The 17,658-nt window shown below is 41.4% G+C and overlaps 1 protein-coding gene across 1 annotated transcript in view; it reads left to right on the top strand.

The window, feature by feature from the left end:
• SYNE3 (spectrin repeat containing nuclear envelope family member 3) overlaps positions 1 to 17,317 on the top strand; it is a 58,784-nt gene extending 41,467 nt beyond the window's left edge. Inside the window, exons 13-18 of the mRNA XM_050897573.1 lie at positions 88 to 251; positions 1,827 to 1,950; positions 2,125 to 2,280; positions 2,958 to 3,107; positions 4,463 to 4,501; positions 17,107 to 17,317. Of these exons, the coding sequence (XP_050753530.1) occupies positions 88 to 251; positions 1,827 to 1,950; positions 2,125 to 2,280; positions 2,958 to 3,107; positions 4,463 to 4,501; positions 17,107 to 17,304 (831 nt within the window). The 3' untranslated portion in view covers positions 17,305 to 17,317. The remainder of the gene's footprint in view (positions 1 to 87; positions 252 to 1,826; positions 1,951 to 2,124; positions 2,281 to 2,957; positions 3,108 to 4,462; positions 4,502 to 17,106) is intronic.
• Positions 17,318 to 17,658: the final 341 nt, after the last annotated feature.

Genomic DNA, 17,658 nt, shown 5'->3' with positions numbered 1-17,658 from the left:
TCCTGGACTGAACATGGCCTTCAGTCTGACATAGCCTCTGCTTTACCCAGGATACCTAGAAGTAACTGTAAGGGCTGTACGTTTCAGAGATGGCTAGCTGAGTTTCCAGATAAGGAGATCCAGCTGCACCTTGTGGAAGCTCATGGCCAGCTGGTCATGGAGAATTCTTCCCCAGAGGAGACTGCCCATGTCCAGGCAGAGTTGGATCAGCTGAAGGAGTCATGGAGATCACTGAAGGAGATGGCAACTGGGTAAGTGTTCGTGTACGTCTTCCTCATGTCTCTTCAAGGGGGTGCTCTTTACTGCTATATGACCAGACACACTTGATGCTTTATGCTCTGTGCTGTGAAAGTGAACAGCTATGTTACAATGCTAGGAGCAAGATGAGATTTTATTTAATTATTTGTAAACTGGAAATCATTACTTTCAAGAAAACCATTCTAGAGAATCCGAGGACCGGAGCGGTCTATGAAGCTGCCTTTACCTCGTGCTTGGAGTAGGCAGTGTCTCCTTAGGACCTGGCTCACCCTTGTACTGCCAGTCCGTATCAGAGGAAATAGGACATAGACTGGGTGACTTCTGCTGTTCTGCCTCACCTTCCTATTCTCCTCGTTGTCTGATCTGGAGATATCTCCAAGGAGGCTATATCTGCACTGGGATTTGCACCTTTTGCAAACCTGCAAGAGTATAAACAGAGCTAAAATCCTCTCTTAGCTGGCAAATGTGGACTTAATTTATTTTGTCCTCACTATGCAGTGTCAAACTGCTGCTCATATTTGCTAGTGTCCTGGTTTTGGCTGGGACAGAGTTAACTCTCTTCTTAGTAGCTGGTACAGTGCTGTGTTTTGGATTTAGTGTGAGAATGATGTTGATAACACCCTGATGTTTTAGTTGTTGCTAAGTAGCGCTTATCCCAAGTTAAGGACTTTTCAGTTTCCCATGCTCTGCCAGCAAGCAGGTGTGCAAGAAGCTGCAAGGGAGCACAGCCAGGGCAGCTGACCTGAACTAGCCAAAGGGGTATTCCCTACCATGGAACATCATGCTCAGTATATAAATAGGGGGGAGTTGGCCGGGAGGGGCGGATCGCGGCTCTGGCATCGGTCAGTGGGTGGTGAGCAATTGCATTGTGCATCACTGTTTTCTTTCCTTTACCCCCCTCCTTTTTTTTGTTATATTCCTTTTCATTACTATTATTATTATTATTATATTTCATTATTACTATTGTTAGTATTATATTTTACTTTAGTTATTAAACTCTTCTTATCTCAACCCACGAGTTTTACTTTTTTTTCCTTTCCTCCTCCTCACCCCACTGGGAGTGGGGAGGGGGAAGTGGCTGCATGGTGCTTAGTTGCTGGCTGGGGTTAAACCATGACAGCTAGTCTGTATTAAAATTTAATACTGTGCTACACGTGTGAGTATATTCATACATAGTGTCAGAATAGGCATAAAAATGGAATGACTAAATTGAAGAAGTCTTGATTGTACTGCCTGCTGTTACCAGACTGGAGGGTATATTGTCAAGGTAGTATTTTTTTTTTGGTCCCTCACTCCCCTGAATAAAAGAAAACAAAACACTTGGAAATGTTAGAACTAGAGGACTGGTGCTGTTTTGAGACACTCCTGTCTTGATCTTAGTTTGTTAAAAAGATGTTGGAAATAATAGTAATAGTGCTATTAATAGTAATAATAGTATAGTAGTAATGGTGCTATTTCACCAGAGGTGTCCCCCATAGCCCTGGTGTCCCCCATAGCCCTGGTCAAATGTGAATGTCTCATCATTAGATGTTTCACTGCACTGATGTCTCTGGTTTTGTGTTTTCAAGTCTTCTCAAAAAGTGGCAGGTAAATAGACCAGTGGCTGGTAAGAAGAAAATAGCATTTGTGGACAACAGATGGATGTCTGGACCCGCCTTCCATCTTTTAGATGTAGATCCCAACCATAAGCAGGTGAGAGGGGGACTCTGTATCTGCCTTCTATCAGCTTCACAAGAACAATTTTATTGCCTTCATGTGATATTATGGGTTACAAAGTTGGAGGTTAAGATCTTGCAATCAGTCCTTCAGAGGAAACATCTGACATAACAGTAAGGGCTTTTTTGTTCCTGTTGTTCTGTAACCTAGGAAAGGATGGGAGAAGGGCAAAATACGAGCAGCCACTTGAAGCTCCTACATGACTTTGAAGAGTGGTTACAAGGAGAAAACACCAAACTGACCAAAATTCTTGCTGTGACTTCATCTTCCACAGAGGAAATGAAGGCACGCCAGAGCAAACTGGAGGTTAGTTTTCAGGGGATGGAGACAGAGATAAAGATTGCAATAAGTGCAAATTCTTTCAGAATTAAAAAACAAACAAACAAACAAAACCACACACCCCTGCAACCAACCAACAACAACAAAAAAAAAACAACCAACAAAACCCCACAAAACAAACCAAAAAAAACCCCAAAACCAAGAAAAACCCTTCAAACACTACACTTTCTGCTTTAGGAGACTCTAGAGTAGATGAAGCTCAGGAATTTAGGACAAGTATTTCACCCCTTCTACTAAGAAAGGTCTGCCAGAGCTGGAGTGGTAGAAGGGAAGGAAGCAGCCTGTCATCTAGCTGTTGGACTGGACATTTGCAGTGTGGTATGGCAAAGGTGTTCATTAAAAGAAGCTGATTAAAACCAGTGTCTGGTATTTGGCCTCACTCTTTCTGTTGAATGTAGCCAGATGCAATAACAATGGATGCTGTAAGAAATTAAACAAACAGAAATATCCGAAGCTACAGGAGTCCTGCAGATGAGTGGACCCTTTTATATCGTTTCAGGCCAAAAAAGCGATAACAAAAATAAATGCACTATTCCAGAGTACCCAGTAGTTTGATTTAATACCACTGTTCTTTCGAATGCTAGATTTAAAAAGTGGGGCCTTCTTGAATTCTGAGTTGCTGCTGACCTTGTCTTTGCCTGCAGGAGCTGCAGTCTCATGTGCCTGATGGTCAGCGTCTCTTTGAGGACCTTCTTCATCTTCATCCTGTCATTGGAAACTCTGAAGATCTGGAGGACCTGCGTTACCGGTGGATGCTCTACAAATCTAAACTGAAAGACTCCATGAGTTCACTGGTAGGAGACAGCACTCAATTCACAGTTGCTGACCTCTGCCATTGCTCTTTTGGGTTGCTTCACATTGCTAGTCATAATTCAACAGTACATGTGTGTGTCTGCTTCATTAAAACCTCTCTTAGTAAATGCCATGAAAGACAGAACAAACATAGCCATATATTTATAAATATAATCACAAATATTCTTGTTTTAAAATGAGTTGTGCGCTATCTTTTTCCCTTTGTAAGCAATGCTCAGAATATTTCTTAAAATGGAAGGTTCAAAATAGAACGACAATTGGCTGTTGCCAAAGATACATGCAGTTGAAGACTGTGAGATGTTTGTGTGTGTGAATATTTTGGGTATACACCTAGTTCTGGGCACATGGATTTCTAGTTTTTTGCCCTTTCTCCACACAACATTTTCCATTGAATTATTTTTTTAACAGTTCCTGCAGTAAGAATATATTTACTGTTCATTATTTGTGTCTCCTGCTGTGAGACAGAGTGATCAGAATAGCCGCTGACTGAACAGACTCAGAAAGTAAGTGTGCACAGAAGGACCTAGTCCTTTTTGAAACTGTCTTTACGGGCTAAGGATTTGGAATGAAATAAAGAGGAGATTTTTTAATGCAAGAACCAAATGATTAAAGAAGTTACCGAGTTCTTATATATAGGACATGCTAAGGATGGCAGAATTCATGCCCATATATAAGATATTCCAAGGCGTGCTAAAGATATTCCTGTGTTCTTAGTGTAAACATACATAATTAAGATTTTTTCTGGCTTAACTACTTACATTGTGTTCAGTTTCAAGATACCTTAATTGGAGGATTAGACTTGCATGCATCGGTGTGCATTTGGTACTTTCTGTGTGCAAGTGCTTTGAAAGGTATCTGAATTCGAACACCTAAAATTTGAGGCACCTGAAAATCTTCTGCTTTGGGAAACCTTGTCTTCAAATCCAAAGCTTACTTAGAATACAAATCCTCTAAAGTGCATGGAAGGTAAGCATGACCTCTGTTAATAAAGAGCATATTTCTAAGAATTGTTTGCCATTGATTGTAATGAATTATGCTTTGTTGACCAAAACCTTGTGTAAGCATAAATATAGTCAGTAGGTGTCAGTAACGTCAAAGCTATTGCTGGGAGAACTGCTCATCTGATTCAAATGGTCAAGAACATGAAAACATTTCTGCTTTCTGCCTAACGTGTGTTAAAAAGCTCATTAAAAAAAATCTCCTGCTGGTTCACTCTATCCAGGTGACCATGAATTTGAAAGAAACATCCCCTGTGAGGTGAATACTCATTTATAGGCTCCACTCTCCACTGGGATCTTAAGTTCATGCTTCTTTTTTTTTTTTTTCTTTTAAACAGAGTCCTGGATCTTCGGAAGAACCAGACAGATTCAGAAAGGTATGACAGTTTCCTATCATTAAGCTAAAAAATGCTTGATCAGACATTTTGCAGATAATTATTTTAAATTAAACTTTTCTAAAGATACTTGAGATTAATTTGCTTATTAAGAGCCTCTCTTAAAGAAGTTTATTTTCTCCAGATTTTAAAAGGAAAGATATTACAGAGTTTTTACTCTTGAGCAATGCTTACTGTATCTCTAGAAGCTAAATGTCCATCTCCTGGGAGAGTAGGGGAACTCAGGTTTTATACATCTACATGCTCCATGAACTTAATTCATTTTTCAAAAGAGGCTAAGGAAGAGACCAAATCTCTCTCTAAAGGATTTAGGGGCCAAGTGCCTAAAATAATTTTGAAAATGAGACTTCTAATTCTTTAGACACTTCTGAAAAAATTGCTTTGGATCATTCAGCCCACCTTCTTTCTAATGCAGAAAAACAGAGAGATTTGTCTAATGTTATTAGACTAATCCTTATTCTAAGCAGCAGAATTCCTCCTGTGAAGGATTTTCTTTTGAAAGTGATGACATAAGAAACAGAAGCAGTACAGGAGATGATAAGGAGAAGCTTAAAGAAAACAAAATGCTGCCAGTTTCTTATTAAACCCAAGCAGCATTTCTGATCCCATTTTCATAAAGTCAGCGAGTTTTTCTGTTGACCTGAGCAGTGTTGAACTGAGTCTTTTCTCTCTCTCACAATTTGCTTTGTTTATAGACGCTGTTAGATTCTAGTTTGTACTGTCATCTCACTTTCCCTTTGTTTTCAGAAGGAATAGAATTAGGCTTTATTTGCCCAACACAAAGTAGATTGGATGAATAACATGTTGCAGGAACATAATCACATAATCATCTTAAGCTAAATCAAACCCTTGATTTCTTCTGTTGCAACATCTCTTTAGAAGAGACCAATATTTAAAGGGTGCAGTACAGTGTGCTTCTAATAGGGCCAGAAGTCAAGACTCCTCTTTCTGATGAGATATTCCTCTGGTACTCAAATGTGGAGTAGCATCTCCAATATTTTTCCCCAATGAAATACTGACCAATTTAAGGTAGTTTTCAGACATCCCTTGAATAGTTTTGGCCACAGTTCAGCCTTCCTGAAGAACCCCCAAAGAGTTTCTGTTCTTGCCTGTCTGGTTTAGCATTAATTGTTTGGTACTGTTGGTCATCCAGTAAGGTCACCAGAATTTTTCAGGCTGGAAAAACAATATGACATTTTAAAGCTTGGTGTAGAGGCAGCCAAACATTTAGTAGTGCTGCTTTTCCCTAGAAGAGGCCTAAAGGGATATTCCAGAAGACCGACCAAGGAATTCTCTGCTTTTGGGTCAAGTTGTTTGTAGGAGAAAACAAAACAAAACAAAAGCTTTAGGCATAAGCACATCTTCACTGCACAATTAGATATCATTTTTAAATTCATCTGTCCCAGCTGCCTTGGGGTAGGTGGTATTTATTCCTCCTTAACTTCTCTGAAGGAGACTAAAGTCTTCAGTTAATTTTCAAGGATATTGGAATAGCATAATGGCAGGCAGCAAACATTTGTCAATTAGGCCTACAGCAAGAGCACAAAAAAAGCATTCTATGAGTTTTTAATAGCTACCAAACACAAACAAAGAGAAACAGCTTGGGGTCGGAAGGAATGAAGAACTGAAATACCTCATAAGCACAAAGGAAATGGCTCCCATTGCACCAACAAGTGATTTGCAGTTTCCCTTCAGCTAGTACAAATGTTGCAGTAACTTACACCTTGCTCACTTCAGTGTGATTTTGCTGACTTCAGAGCATTCATTCTGTATTTAAACAGTGCCACTACAATGAGAATCCAAGTGGTGTAGGCAGAAGTGTCTTTTTTTCATTCAGGCTAAGGCTTTTATCAGAATGTGAGCCTGTGTTGCCATAAGATTGTTGAGCACCACTTAAGAGAACCAGAAAATAATGTTGATCCCTTCTGGGTGCATCGCTGTTCAGGCTGAGAGAAGAGGAAAAGCAAACCAACTGCAGAATTTGTGGCTTTGCAGTTTATTTTAAATTCAGATTTAACACCTAAAGTGTGGCTAGAAATGAAAGAAAGATTAGGCAAAATATTTTTGTATGTTTTGAATATCCTTTCAAAACCATGGTGAAGGAAACCAACTACCCTGAGAGAATGGCTGATCTTGGGAGTTAATATCTGCAGAAAGCACACATGGTTGGGGGCTGCATCACTGTACTCGCAACATCCAGTGAGTCTGCATGCAATGGGATCAGGTTATCTCTAATTTCTCAGCTCCCTCATGCTTTTGGGTCACACAAAATCAGCAGCGGTGGCAGAATTTCGGCTATTTTTGGACTGATCTCTGCTTTCTGCAACACAAGGTCCGCAGTGACTGTGCTTGTCTCTCCTGTTTGAGCTGTGAATATTTTGCAGCAGCAGTAGATCAGCCTGGAGAAGGGGAAGACCCAGCTGTGGCCAACACTGCCTTCTGTTTTTATTCCATTTCTAGGCTGCATGGCCAAACGTTGGGCAGAATAGAGCCTCTGCCATGTATATTAATGTGCTTTTTTTCTGATCATTCATCCTTTGCTGAGAACATGCCCCTAGCCACTGGTGCCCTTAGGAACAGTACGGGCTAATGATTGCGATGTGAGCGACTTCTTGTTGATTAACAAAAAACAGTTGCAGGAAATTGCACTGGCTGCAGTGAATTTTTAGCAGGTGCCAGTGACAGGGCAATGTAGATGGATATTTCTGCAGGGCACCTAGCACACCCAAGGACATAAACAAGCAAATGCTCAATAATAACTATGATAAATGTTACTTTCAAAGATTTGCTCCCAGCTACCTGAAAATATTTCATGAGCATTCTTAGCATAAATAGGAAGTCAAAGGCTCATTATTTGCAGGTCTAGGTAGCACTGTTTGATTTATTTTCTCGAGTGCTCAGAGTAATTACACTTCCTTGCTAAACAAATGATTCTGGCTTTATTGTTTGTACAAACAAAATAATTAGGATTCATTACGTCAGTGGTCAGCTAATTGCTTCCTTTGAGATTCTGCTAAGAGTAATCTCCTATAGCACACAGACAGAAGGAACGTGTAATTTAATCTTATTTAGAGACACCATTGATCTGGAGTCAATGAAATTAATGCAGTCATTCAGGAAACTGTGCAAAGCAAGAGCTGCCACAGCTTGCCAGGAAGAAAACAGTAATGCGCTCTGCTCTGCCCAAGTGCAGGTATGACAGGAATTCTTCATGGCAGAAAGCCACATTACAGAAATGCACAGCATCATGTGTACATGCCTGTGTTAGTGGTGCCTCTCTATTGAAAGTACACGGCCCATTTGTTTTCCTGAAGTCCTGCTGTGTGTTAGCCACTTGAAATCTTCTGTACAATTACATCCCTAGTAAAATGGAAAAGACTCATTCAGAGGTATCTTTCCCTCAGGTTTTAATATCTCTTTTATAGATATAGAGAATGTCTCTCCATGTTTTTTTCATCACTGTGCCTATAAGCCTGTGCCTACCTGCTTTAGGAATTATACCATGGCCCAAACACAGGAAGAAGGGCATTTTACCATTCAAAAGTAGCAGACAGACTTATTTTCCCTCAGCAGTGATGTTTGCTCAGAAAGGAAACTTAGGCAAAAAAAAAAAAAAGCTGAAAAATCCTGGCTGCCTCTTCCTAACTCTGACCCACTGTTAAGTATGCTGTGCCAGACAGCATCATCCCTTTCCTTCTCCAGCAGGCCCACCAGCTTCCTTCACGTTACTACACCTGTGAGACTGCCTGCCTGTCCATGCTTATTTCTGTAGGTTTCATGTTGTTTACCAATCTACATTACAGCTTTCCCAAATGCTAGAAAACAGGGACCCTTTGTTTGTGTTTTATCTGGTTCTGCCACTTCTGTGCCTTGCCGATGCTCTCGCTCTACAGCAGTGCTGGTGCAAGATGGAGAAGACATCTTGCTTCCCAGGACACCTGGTTCTTACTTTCTGTTAATGTTAACGTGGTATTAGCGAGGTATGTGGTTAGTGGTCCCTGCTTTCTTTGTTGAAAAGATGCGGCCTTTAGTAGCCTACCATGTTGTGAAGTATTTGCAGATTTTCACCAAGGAGATACCTTAGAATGATTTTCTCAGCAGATATAATTTTACCTCCTAACTGAAAGGTAATGAGAGATTTTTTGACCAATAGCAGAATGAAACCAATTTCCAGTATATACTTGAAAAAAATGTTTTTAACACTACTGTAAAAAGCACGGTAGGAAAAAATCATGTAATCAGTACCTCAAATTGTATACGTATTAGTTTTTTAAAAGTAAGCCATCACATTTTTAAATTATTTAAATAAAATGCAAATAATATTCAAATTATGTATGGTGACTGCTGAAGTTTAAGAAAAGTTTCACCTTGACTTGAGAGAAGTCACTGGTAAAGCAGCTGGAAACATACATTCTTCACGTGAAGCTTTTGATGTCAGTAGTTTCTTCTACAGGTTCCAGAACATGTTGTCTTTATTCCAGTTTTTATTCTTTTTGTGCCCAATTTAATTAGTTTATTTCAAATTGCAAGGCTGAGTGGAAGTTGGAAATTGGGAGAAGTTGTTTTACTTCTTTGCCTTCCTGAATAAATGTAGAACACTGATGTCTCCTACTAAATTTCAGATACACTGACTGAAAAGTCATCCAGCTACTAGCTGCCGATAACTCTCATTCTAAAAGTAGTACAGCATTGCTCTTAAGTACAAAATATATTTATTGGGATAAATTGTATTGCTTATGAGTGTATTTAAAACTGGTGGAGTATGCCTGTGTTTTTAATGGAATTCAATTAAATTCAATGAGCAGCTCAGCCCCTCACAGCTGCTCACTCACTCCCCCTGCAGTGGGATGTGGGGGAGAATTGGAAGGGTAAAAGTGAGAAAACTTTTGGGTTGAGATAAAGACAGTTTAATAAGTAAAAGAAGGAAACAAAGAAAAACAAAACCAAGGAAAGCAAGTGATACAAAAACCCCTAGTGGTTCACCACCAGCAAACCAATGCCCAACCAGTCCGCAAGCAACGGCATCCCTGGTAAAACTCCCCCCCCCCAGCCCTAGTTTTTATTGCCGAGCATGACGTCATATGGTATGGAATATCCCTTTGGTCAGTTGGGGTCAGCTGTCCCAGCTGTGTCCCCTCCCGACTTCTTGTGCACCCCCAGCCTGCTCGCTGGTGGGGCGGTGTGAGAAGCAGAAAAGGCCTTGATGCTGTGTAAGCACTGCTCAGCAAGAACTAAAACATGGGTGTGTTATCAACACTGTTTTCATCACAAATCCAAAACATAGCCCCATACAAGCTACTCTGAAGAAAATTAACTCTGTCCCAGCCAAAACTAGTACAACTGTAAAAACCTTTTACCCTGTTCTGAACCTTTTGCAAATACTTCACTTGTGATACTTAAGAAACTTAAGTGTAACTCACTGCCGGCTGTTGGATTTGAAAACATGCTTCCAAATTACCGTACTAAAAGTTTGACCTTCCATATTCTTTTAACGTGGAACTAAGATATTTTTAGCGACCCATCCTACCTACCACTTTACTGATCTTCCACGGTGCTTCCTAACTTTTATCGTGTCAAACACTTTCCAAATAAAAAGAAAGTAGTTTCTACTGCTTATGTGCTGAAGATGGGACCAAACCAGGGACTTTTTCTGCTTGCCTAGGCCTGGAGAATTACAGTGCTACTTTAACAGATCAGGCTGTAGCCCTTGTCCTGTGGCATGCATCTCCTAAAAGCATATCATGTTGTATATGCACACAGAAGCTAACCTTTATAAATCCGTTTGTGTCACAGTAGCATGTGGCACAGTACTTAGTTCTAAGCAACTTTGCAGCAGAAATTTTGAAATATCTGCCATATGTAACTGCTGAAACCTCAGATACAAACTGCTGGCTTTTCCTTGTTTTCTGTTTCTTTTAAATGAAGCCTTCATCAAAGATTCTAGCTTATCATCCAGCTGTGTTGAGGTACTCCAGAATGTCCCCTAAGAGAGAAAACAAAGCCTGTAATTTGCCTGTATACTTACTTTTTTACATACATACACTTATGCTTTTCAGAATTGAAAGAACGTTAAGGTTGCAAAGTCAACCAATCTGAAGATTGAAATTGTCAGAGCTAAAATTGCTTGTGTGACCTCAGTTAACCTCCCTTCAGCACATTCATTCTGGTAGCTCTTTATGAGATGGAGAATGATAAGCACAGGACTCAAAGGGGTCCCAGCCATCCTTACTCATTCCTCACTGCCAGTTGCCTAACCTGGGCAGTGTTTGCATTTAGGAAAGTAGAGTTCTGAACCCAGTGGCTCACTGTCCTTTTGCAGAGCCACATAACCTCTGATCGACAGTATCCAACTCTTCATTCCTGCTGTGGTGTATGGGAATGAGCCACAGCTTTGCCCAGGAGCATGTTGAACACTCAGTTCTATGGTGACAGCAGCATCCAACTCCCCCAAATTATTTCCCTCTTGAAAAGACCAGCTGTGATTTGCAATATGCTGCTTATCTTAGAGAGGGATACTCATGGCGTTCTGAGAACTGATGAGGAGCCCAGCTCCAAACTATCTCACATTGAGGTAAAAGTCCAGTTTGCTTTGGTTTGAGAGAGCAGCCTGTGCTCCCCCTGGAACTGATCTCTTCTTGTAGGCAATAATCTGCCTCTGTGAGTGGCAACTGAATTAATACCCAATGGGATCTCAAGTGGCAGAAACTCAGGGCCTCTCAGAGGCAAAATATCACTGATAAGGCAACTGCTTTACCAAAAAAAGTGATGGTGCACGATGATGGCATGCTCCTATTCAGAATGAAAGGGACGTATGGTAAGCTGCTGTTACGGCCTTCCTGGCAGCTCTGCTTATTCTCAGAGGAATACTGAAGTGGTAGAATTCATACCTATGATGTAGGTGATCCTTTCCAAGGCCTATCCTTCCTATTAAGATGTACTTCCTCTGTATCTATTGCTAAAGTTTAAGCCCGTTATGTTGTGATCTGCCCACTGTGGAGGTAGGCCTGGATTCATCCTGTCTAAGCATTTAAATCAGGGTTTTACAAAATCATGCATGGTGCAGAGAGTGTAGAGGGGGGTTGACTCTCCGTCTCTTCCGCAAGAAAGAACTAGGAACCAGGTTCAAAGTTAACACAAGGGGTTTATTCTTCATGCCAGGTGGCTGACCTGTGGAACTCCTTGCTAAAGGATATTGAGGACTTTTAAAGTTTGTATAGGTTGAAGGGGGAACTGGGAGTGTCTGGAAGAAAGATTCACTGAGTGTTAACTAGATGGACAAGCTACATCAGGCTCAGGAAAGTGCCTGAGCTGAAAGCAATTGGAGGCTGAGAATATTAAGGAGAGATTATTTATGCTTGCCTTAGTATCTACGCATCTGCACCAATTGCTGTAGAATATAGGATACCTAAGCTGGGTGCAGCACTGGCATGAAGCAGCATGGCTGTTGGTGTCTTTGTCTGTATAGTGTCTGTAGGACACTAGGGCGTTGGTTCCTTTATCCATGGGGAGTGCAAGAGTTTTCAGACAGCAGTGCATTTTCCAGGATAGTCTCTCAGTGAAATGCTCTAAGGGAAAAGGAATGAATCCAGACTAAATCTTTTTTCTCTGCTGGATCACTGATTCAGTGGGGCAGGTATGATTTTTGTCAGGCATGCTGGTGACATACAAGCAGCAGCAAAAACCCACTAATGAGCATGGTATAAGATGCTATATTCCTCTGCTCCCTCGAATAGCTAGATTAACTGTGTGTTTTCATATATCCTGGAATGTGGTCAATAGCAAACCAGGGAGTACACTGATTTTTAGCAAAACACTTCAGCAACTTAGACAGGAATATTATGTAGCAAGTTCTAAAGTGCTTTTCTGCTGTTTCCCATCCAAGTGATTTTTCACGGTGCATTTGGTAAGGAGTTATTAACTGCAAACAGATTTAAGTGCTGAGGACTCCCTAGATCTAAACCGATGCTTGTCATTCAAACGCCCCAACATGAATCAACTACAAATGTGAATGTTCACAGCCAGTGCAGTTCATTTGGTAACAAGCATGCATTTAGCATTACACAAAACACAGCCATCTACCCCTTGACAGTCCTTGTTTGTCCTCGTATTTTGAGGGAGAAGGGGGAGGACATTCATCCTTGATGGTGAACTTTAAAAGTATATTTTCTTTTTAAATGTCAACCTATTCCTTTTCCATGTGTGTTTCAAAAATGTCTCTGACACTTTGGCTGAATACCCAGGTATTCCAGCTGTTATTCTAAGATGGTGGAAATTAAAGTTCTGTTGACTTCACTGGAGCTTTGCCAGTTTTCCTCGGAGGAAGATTTGGTTTCAGAATATTTTGTGGAACCTACATCTGACACACGCATTGCAGGCACTGTGGGCGCTGGGTAGTAGCTGTACTGATGCCAGTAGCTGGAGTGATGAGGGAAGGGGAATTCCACTGCATAGCAAGGGTTGTGGTTCCCGTCTTTGATCTCATATGGAAATGAAATGTTCAAACTGTCTTTTGCAAAGGTGGAACTGTGTCAGACTGTCCTTTTCTAACCCAGAATGATGTGCTAAAGGGTTGGGAGTGTGGTCCTGACTCCAAGTAGACTCGTACAGCCCTGATCACTCTGAGCCCAGCAGAGTGGAGGTTTGAACCTTGGCCTCCTGAATTCCCTGTTGGTGCCATAGTCTCAGGTCACCACAGCCTGAAAGCATCTCTCTCTCACAGCACAGACCTAAAAAAATACCTTGACTTAGTCTTAGTAAAATTGAAGTGCTGCTTTTTTCACACTCAGAGAGGGAGTCAGTGCCCAAAACCCTCCCTGCTTTTTCCAACTCTATCATCTCTCCTATTAAAAGTTACAGTGTCTCCTTCAAAATTTCCTATCCTTTAACACCTCTAGTAGTACTACCACAAGAAAAAAAAAAAAAATCATATCACCAATTGTTCCAGCAAGCACAAAGCAACAGAACTAATGTAGGTTTCATGTGCACAAGAACCTGGGCATACAAGTAATGAATCCATTTGTAAGGGTATCTGCTGAAGTCCATGAATAAGTAGTTCCCAATCCTGACTTTATTTAGTTGTCTCTGTGCATAATCCTGCTGCAGACGCTGAAGTTAATGGTAAATCTCCCATGCATTTCAGTGTGTGCAGGTTGGGGCCCTCATATATTAAGGGCTTATCATTGCAAATTTGCTGAAAGCACCAAACCCTCACAGCTCCTCTGTGCCTCACCTTCAGTCCTGCAGAGACATCACAATACCATGTTTGTGATAGCAGAGTCATTCCCATGGCAACAAATGGAGTCAGAAATACAAGATTCTGACCTTGCTGTGTGATCAAACAAAACAGAGAAGCTGGGCAGCAAAGACAAAAGTTCATCAAACACAAATGCCTCTAAACCCAGCAAGCAGGTGGGAGAGAAGCAGCAGATAAAGACAAAATATTTCTCCTCTGAAGTTCTGCCCCCAGGCAAATGTCCCTCCAAAGATTTTTCTAATGCTAGGATCTGCTATGGTTAGCCTGAGTATCTTACCCTGCAGAAAGCTCCAAGGAGAGCAAACGATAGCTTGTTAATAAAACCATTTCACATTCATTCTTTCTAGAGAATGAGCTTTGAAAAGTAATACTATTTTACAGCTCCTTCCAGTAGATCTAAAACCAAGGCACTTAATAAATAACATTTCAATCTCATCCCATTTCTTAGATATTCTTAGCATAAATAGTCTTTGCTTTAGAGATCAGGGCAGAGTCAGTGACCTGCTCTGAATCAAATGCTGGATCAGTAAAAGAATTGGGGTAGGAACAGGATGAGTGGCTAATTGGCAGTGTGGTCATGATAGGAAGCGAACTACAAACCTGAGCGACCATAAGACACCTGCCCCCTGGCTGTGGCAGGAACGGAGATGAGGCACAACTGGAAAAGCCCACTATTTCCCACCAGTTCATAGGCAGAAGGAGATAACTGGGAAGACAAGTGTTGCAGCTGGTCTGGCAATGAAAGAATAGTTTCAGGTTGAAGTAGCTTTCAAAACCAATGCTAAAGGATTGACAGCTGTGAAGCAAAAGTTTTAGGTGCTGCTAGGAAGACGGGCAGTCCTTCTCATAACTATGTCAGTGAGAAGTGGACTTCTAATTCCCAGTTTGAGTTTGTGAGAACATTTTTGAGACTTCCAGCCATAATGAACTATTGAACAGTCAGTCACAGGATCCTACCCTTTAACAACATCAGCATTAAGTCTTATTACGTCTTAGTGGTAGAAGAAAGAGCATGGTTTGAATTGTCCCAAGGCAGAGGTAACTCTAATCTGATCTTCCACCAACAGAACTACACGTTAATACATACAAACAAACTTGTCCATGGCTTCTGGAATCTGGAAAGGGCTTTTTTCCTTATAGATGGGACACTATAATAAATGTATTTGTCGTATTGCTGCATATTATGGATGCAATGGAGAATTAAGAACGAGAAATTGTCAATGAAAACAGAAGCTGTCAGTGACAGTCCATTGGTTTATACTGATTACACCAAGGAGTGGCTGTTTCATGGCATTACAGAGACAAGCCCAGGAAGCTCTGACCAAGCGTTGTGGCTGCTGCCCTTATGCATAGCGGTTTTAGCATTGACTATAAGCACAGAAGCCCTGCAGGTTTTGTTCAGCCCATAGGTTGATGAAATCCAGGGGAGATGAAGGATTTCAGGTCTGGACTCCAGGACTAGAGAAGGGAAAGTCCCATTAGTACAGCTGCTTACGCCTGGTACTTTGGCTAGTGTTTGAGAACAGGTCACAGTAGGCGCATATGACTCCTGTGATGCAGCCAGGTTGGTGAAGCTTTGATTTTGTGGGTAAATGCTAGCTGTACCCAGGCAAGTTGCCCAACAGTGCTTAAAATCAGAGTCCCACTTACACCCTGACATGTACTCATTGCCCACTAACTACTGACAGTTCCAGTGTCCAGGGACTTGAGTTTTCATTGGCCTCAGTGAGCAAGTTACAACTCAGATCCTGCGGGCCAGAAATGATAGAGCAAGCAGCTGTTGCTCTGCTGCCTCTACATCTGCCTGACACGATAATTAAATCTCATCAACCATTCGATATAATGGAAGCAAACCAACTACAACAGAAGAAGGATTTCACAGCACAACTGTCTCCTGATCTGTAACTGCAGCTATATATTTGCCTTCATAATTAATTCTGTAAGCATTTATATAGAGCTACAAGAGACTGAGAAATTTAGAAAGCAGTGGAAGAGATCCTTAAAAAATAGCGAAGGGTGTAATTACTTTCCTGTACCATCATTCTGCTCCTTATCTTCTCTGCGGATGTTTCCCACGGACTATTCATGGCGGTTCTGTAGTGGGACAAAGGCATTGCCTGTTAAGTCAAGCATCCAGTAGAGGCCAGAAGCCCTAACTTTGCTGCAGCACTAACATCGCCTGTGGCTTGAACACAACAAATTAACTTCCTCTTGTGGAAAACGTGGGTCCCACTTTAGTGGATGTTCTGCGTTGATATTTGTGATGTAGGTTGGTACCTAATGTTGTAGCCACATTAAGCGTTATGTCTATGTTCTGAGTATAAATCCATGTTTGATGAAATTAATGAATTATTGAGCCCTCTTTTTCAGGACTCCCTTACAGATAGTTGACTTGGCCTTTTTTTTGTGAAGCACACATAGTTCAGCTCATTGGCAGGAGAGATCCAGGAATCTTGCCAGTGGAAATCTCACTTCTTAATTAATCTTTTCTGAATTCTGTAGCTCCAAATATGTTCTTTCCTGGTCATGCTAATCCAGATTAAATTCATGAGGTTAACTGAGCTACTCTAGACTTGCACCAGCATAAAGGAAAGTGTAATGGGGCTTCTTTGTGTGTCCCTCCTGTGGCTGCTCAGCAATAAATGTGACTTTAATGTCTTCTTCACTGTCAGTGTTGGGTTCTCTCTCATTCTCTTGCATCGTATAACATTTTAAGATGGGCCTGGTAAGGTATAAGAGGTATTGAGGCAGGCTGCACTGCAGGACCTTTTTTCTGACCTCCGGCCTCATGGACCCCAAAGTCAGGATCCAAAGAGCACATTGCAGCTGGGAGATGACTGTGAGCTGGATGAGCTGCAAACAAAGCTCCTTTCTGCTGATGGAGAGCAGAAGGCTGGCTCCTCTCTTCCAGGCAACAGCACTCTCATTTTACTGACAGGAGAGTTACTAACGCAGACCTTCTGTGCCGTAGGCTGGCTGAGGAGGCCAGTCGGCAGCTTTGGTGTGAGCATTTATTACCACCACTTTGTAATTGGAAAATGGACTCAGAGGTGATTGTTTTCTTTTGCTAGGAAGTTAGCAGTGTTTTCCTGCTAGAAGACAACAGTTTGCAGCAGGGAATTCTTTAAAAGAGTGAAATATTCTCCGAAAAGAAATGGTTTAAGCACCAGCTTCAGTCAGCTGCAGCATACCAAGCACTCAGGCTGGATCCCAGGGCACGTTGTGCTCTGGACAAGTTGGGTTGTTCTGCCCAAACCTGGCAGTTTGATGTATTTGAAATGCACCTCCGCAGGTCTTTATTTTTCTCAGTTGCTCTTCACTTTGTGTCTTTCAGAAGCGCTGTGGAGGCATTTGCTCATTCCTGCATCGAGTGTGCTGGGCAGCGCTACCATTGCAACTGCTCCTCTTGCTCCTCCTGCTCCTGGCCTTCCTCCTGCCCCTGGCAGAGGAGACCCACAGCTGCACGCTGGCCAACAACTTTGCTCGGTCCTTCAACCTGATGCTGAGATACGAGGGCCCACCTCCAACCTAACTTCTTGGCATGGCACGAGGTGACTCTCAGAAATATAGACTTTTTTTTTTTTAACAATTGCAAGTATTGTAGATTTTAGGGCTTCTAACAAGGCCACCATATCAACTGGATAGGTCACATAAATGCAACGTAAGATTAGTCCACTTTAATCAGGTATTTGAGCAAATTTAATATTTTTACAATATTTTATTATATTTATAATGTGTATATAGAGATTGTGTATGTGTATGTATGTACATATATATAAAAAAATTAGTATCTGTGGTCAAACTAACATCCACCATCCACTCATCCACTGTTCGGAGATAGTCCTGCAATGTTTCTGTTTCTACCATCTTTCAGCAAGGAATACTG

This window comes from Gymnogyps californianus, chromosome 5 (genome assembly GCF_018139145.2).
Source record: "Gymnogyps californianus isolate 813 chromosome 5, ASM1813914v2, whole genome shotgun sequence".
Taxonomy (NCBI): Eukaryota; Metazoa; Chordata; class Aves; order Accipitriformes; family Cathartidae; genus Gymnogyps; species Gymnogyps californianus.
The sequence above is the reverse complement of the archived record's forward strand: the minus strand, read 5'-3'. Positions and strand labels throughout refer to the sequence as shown.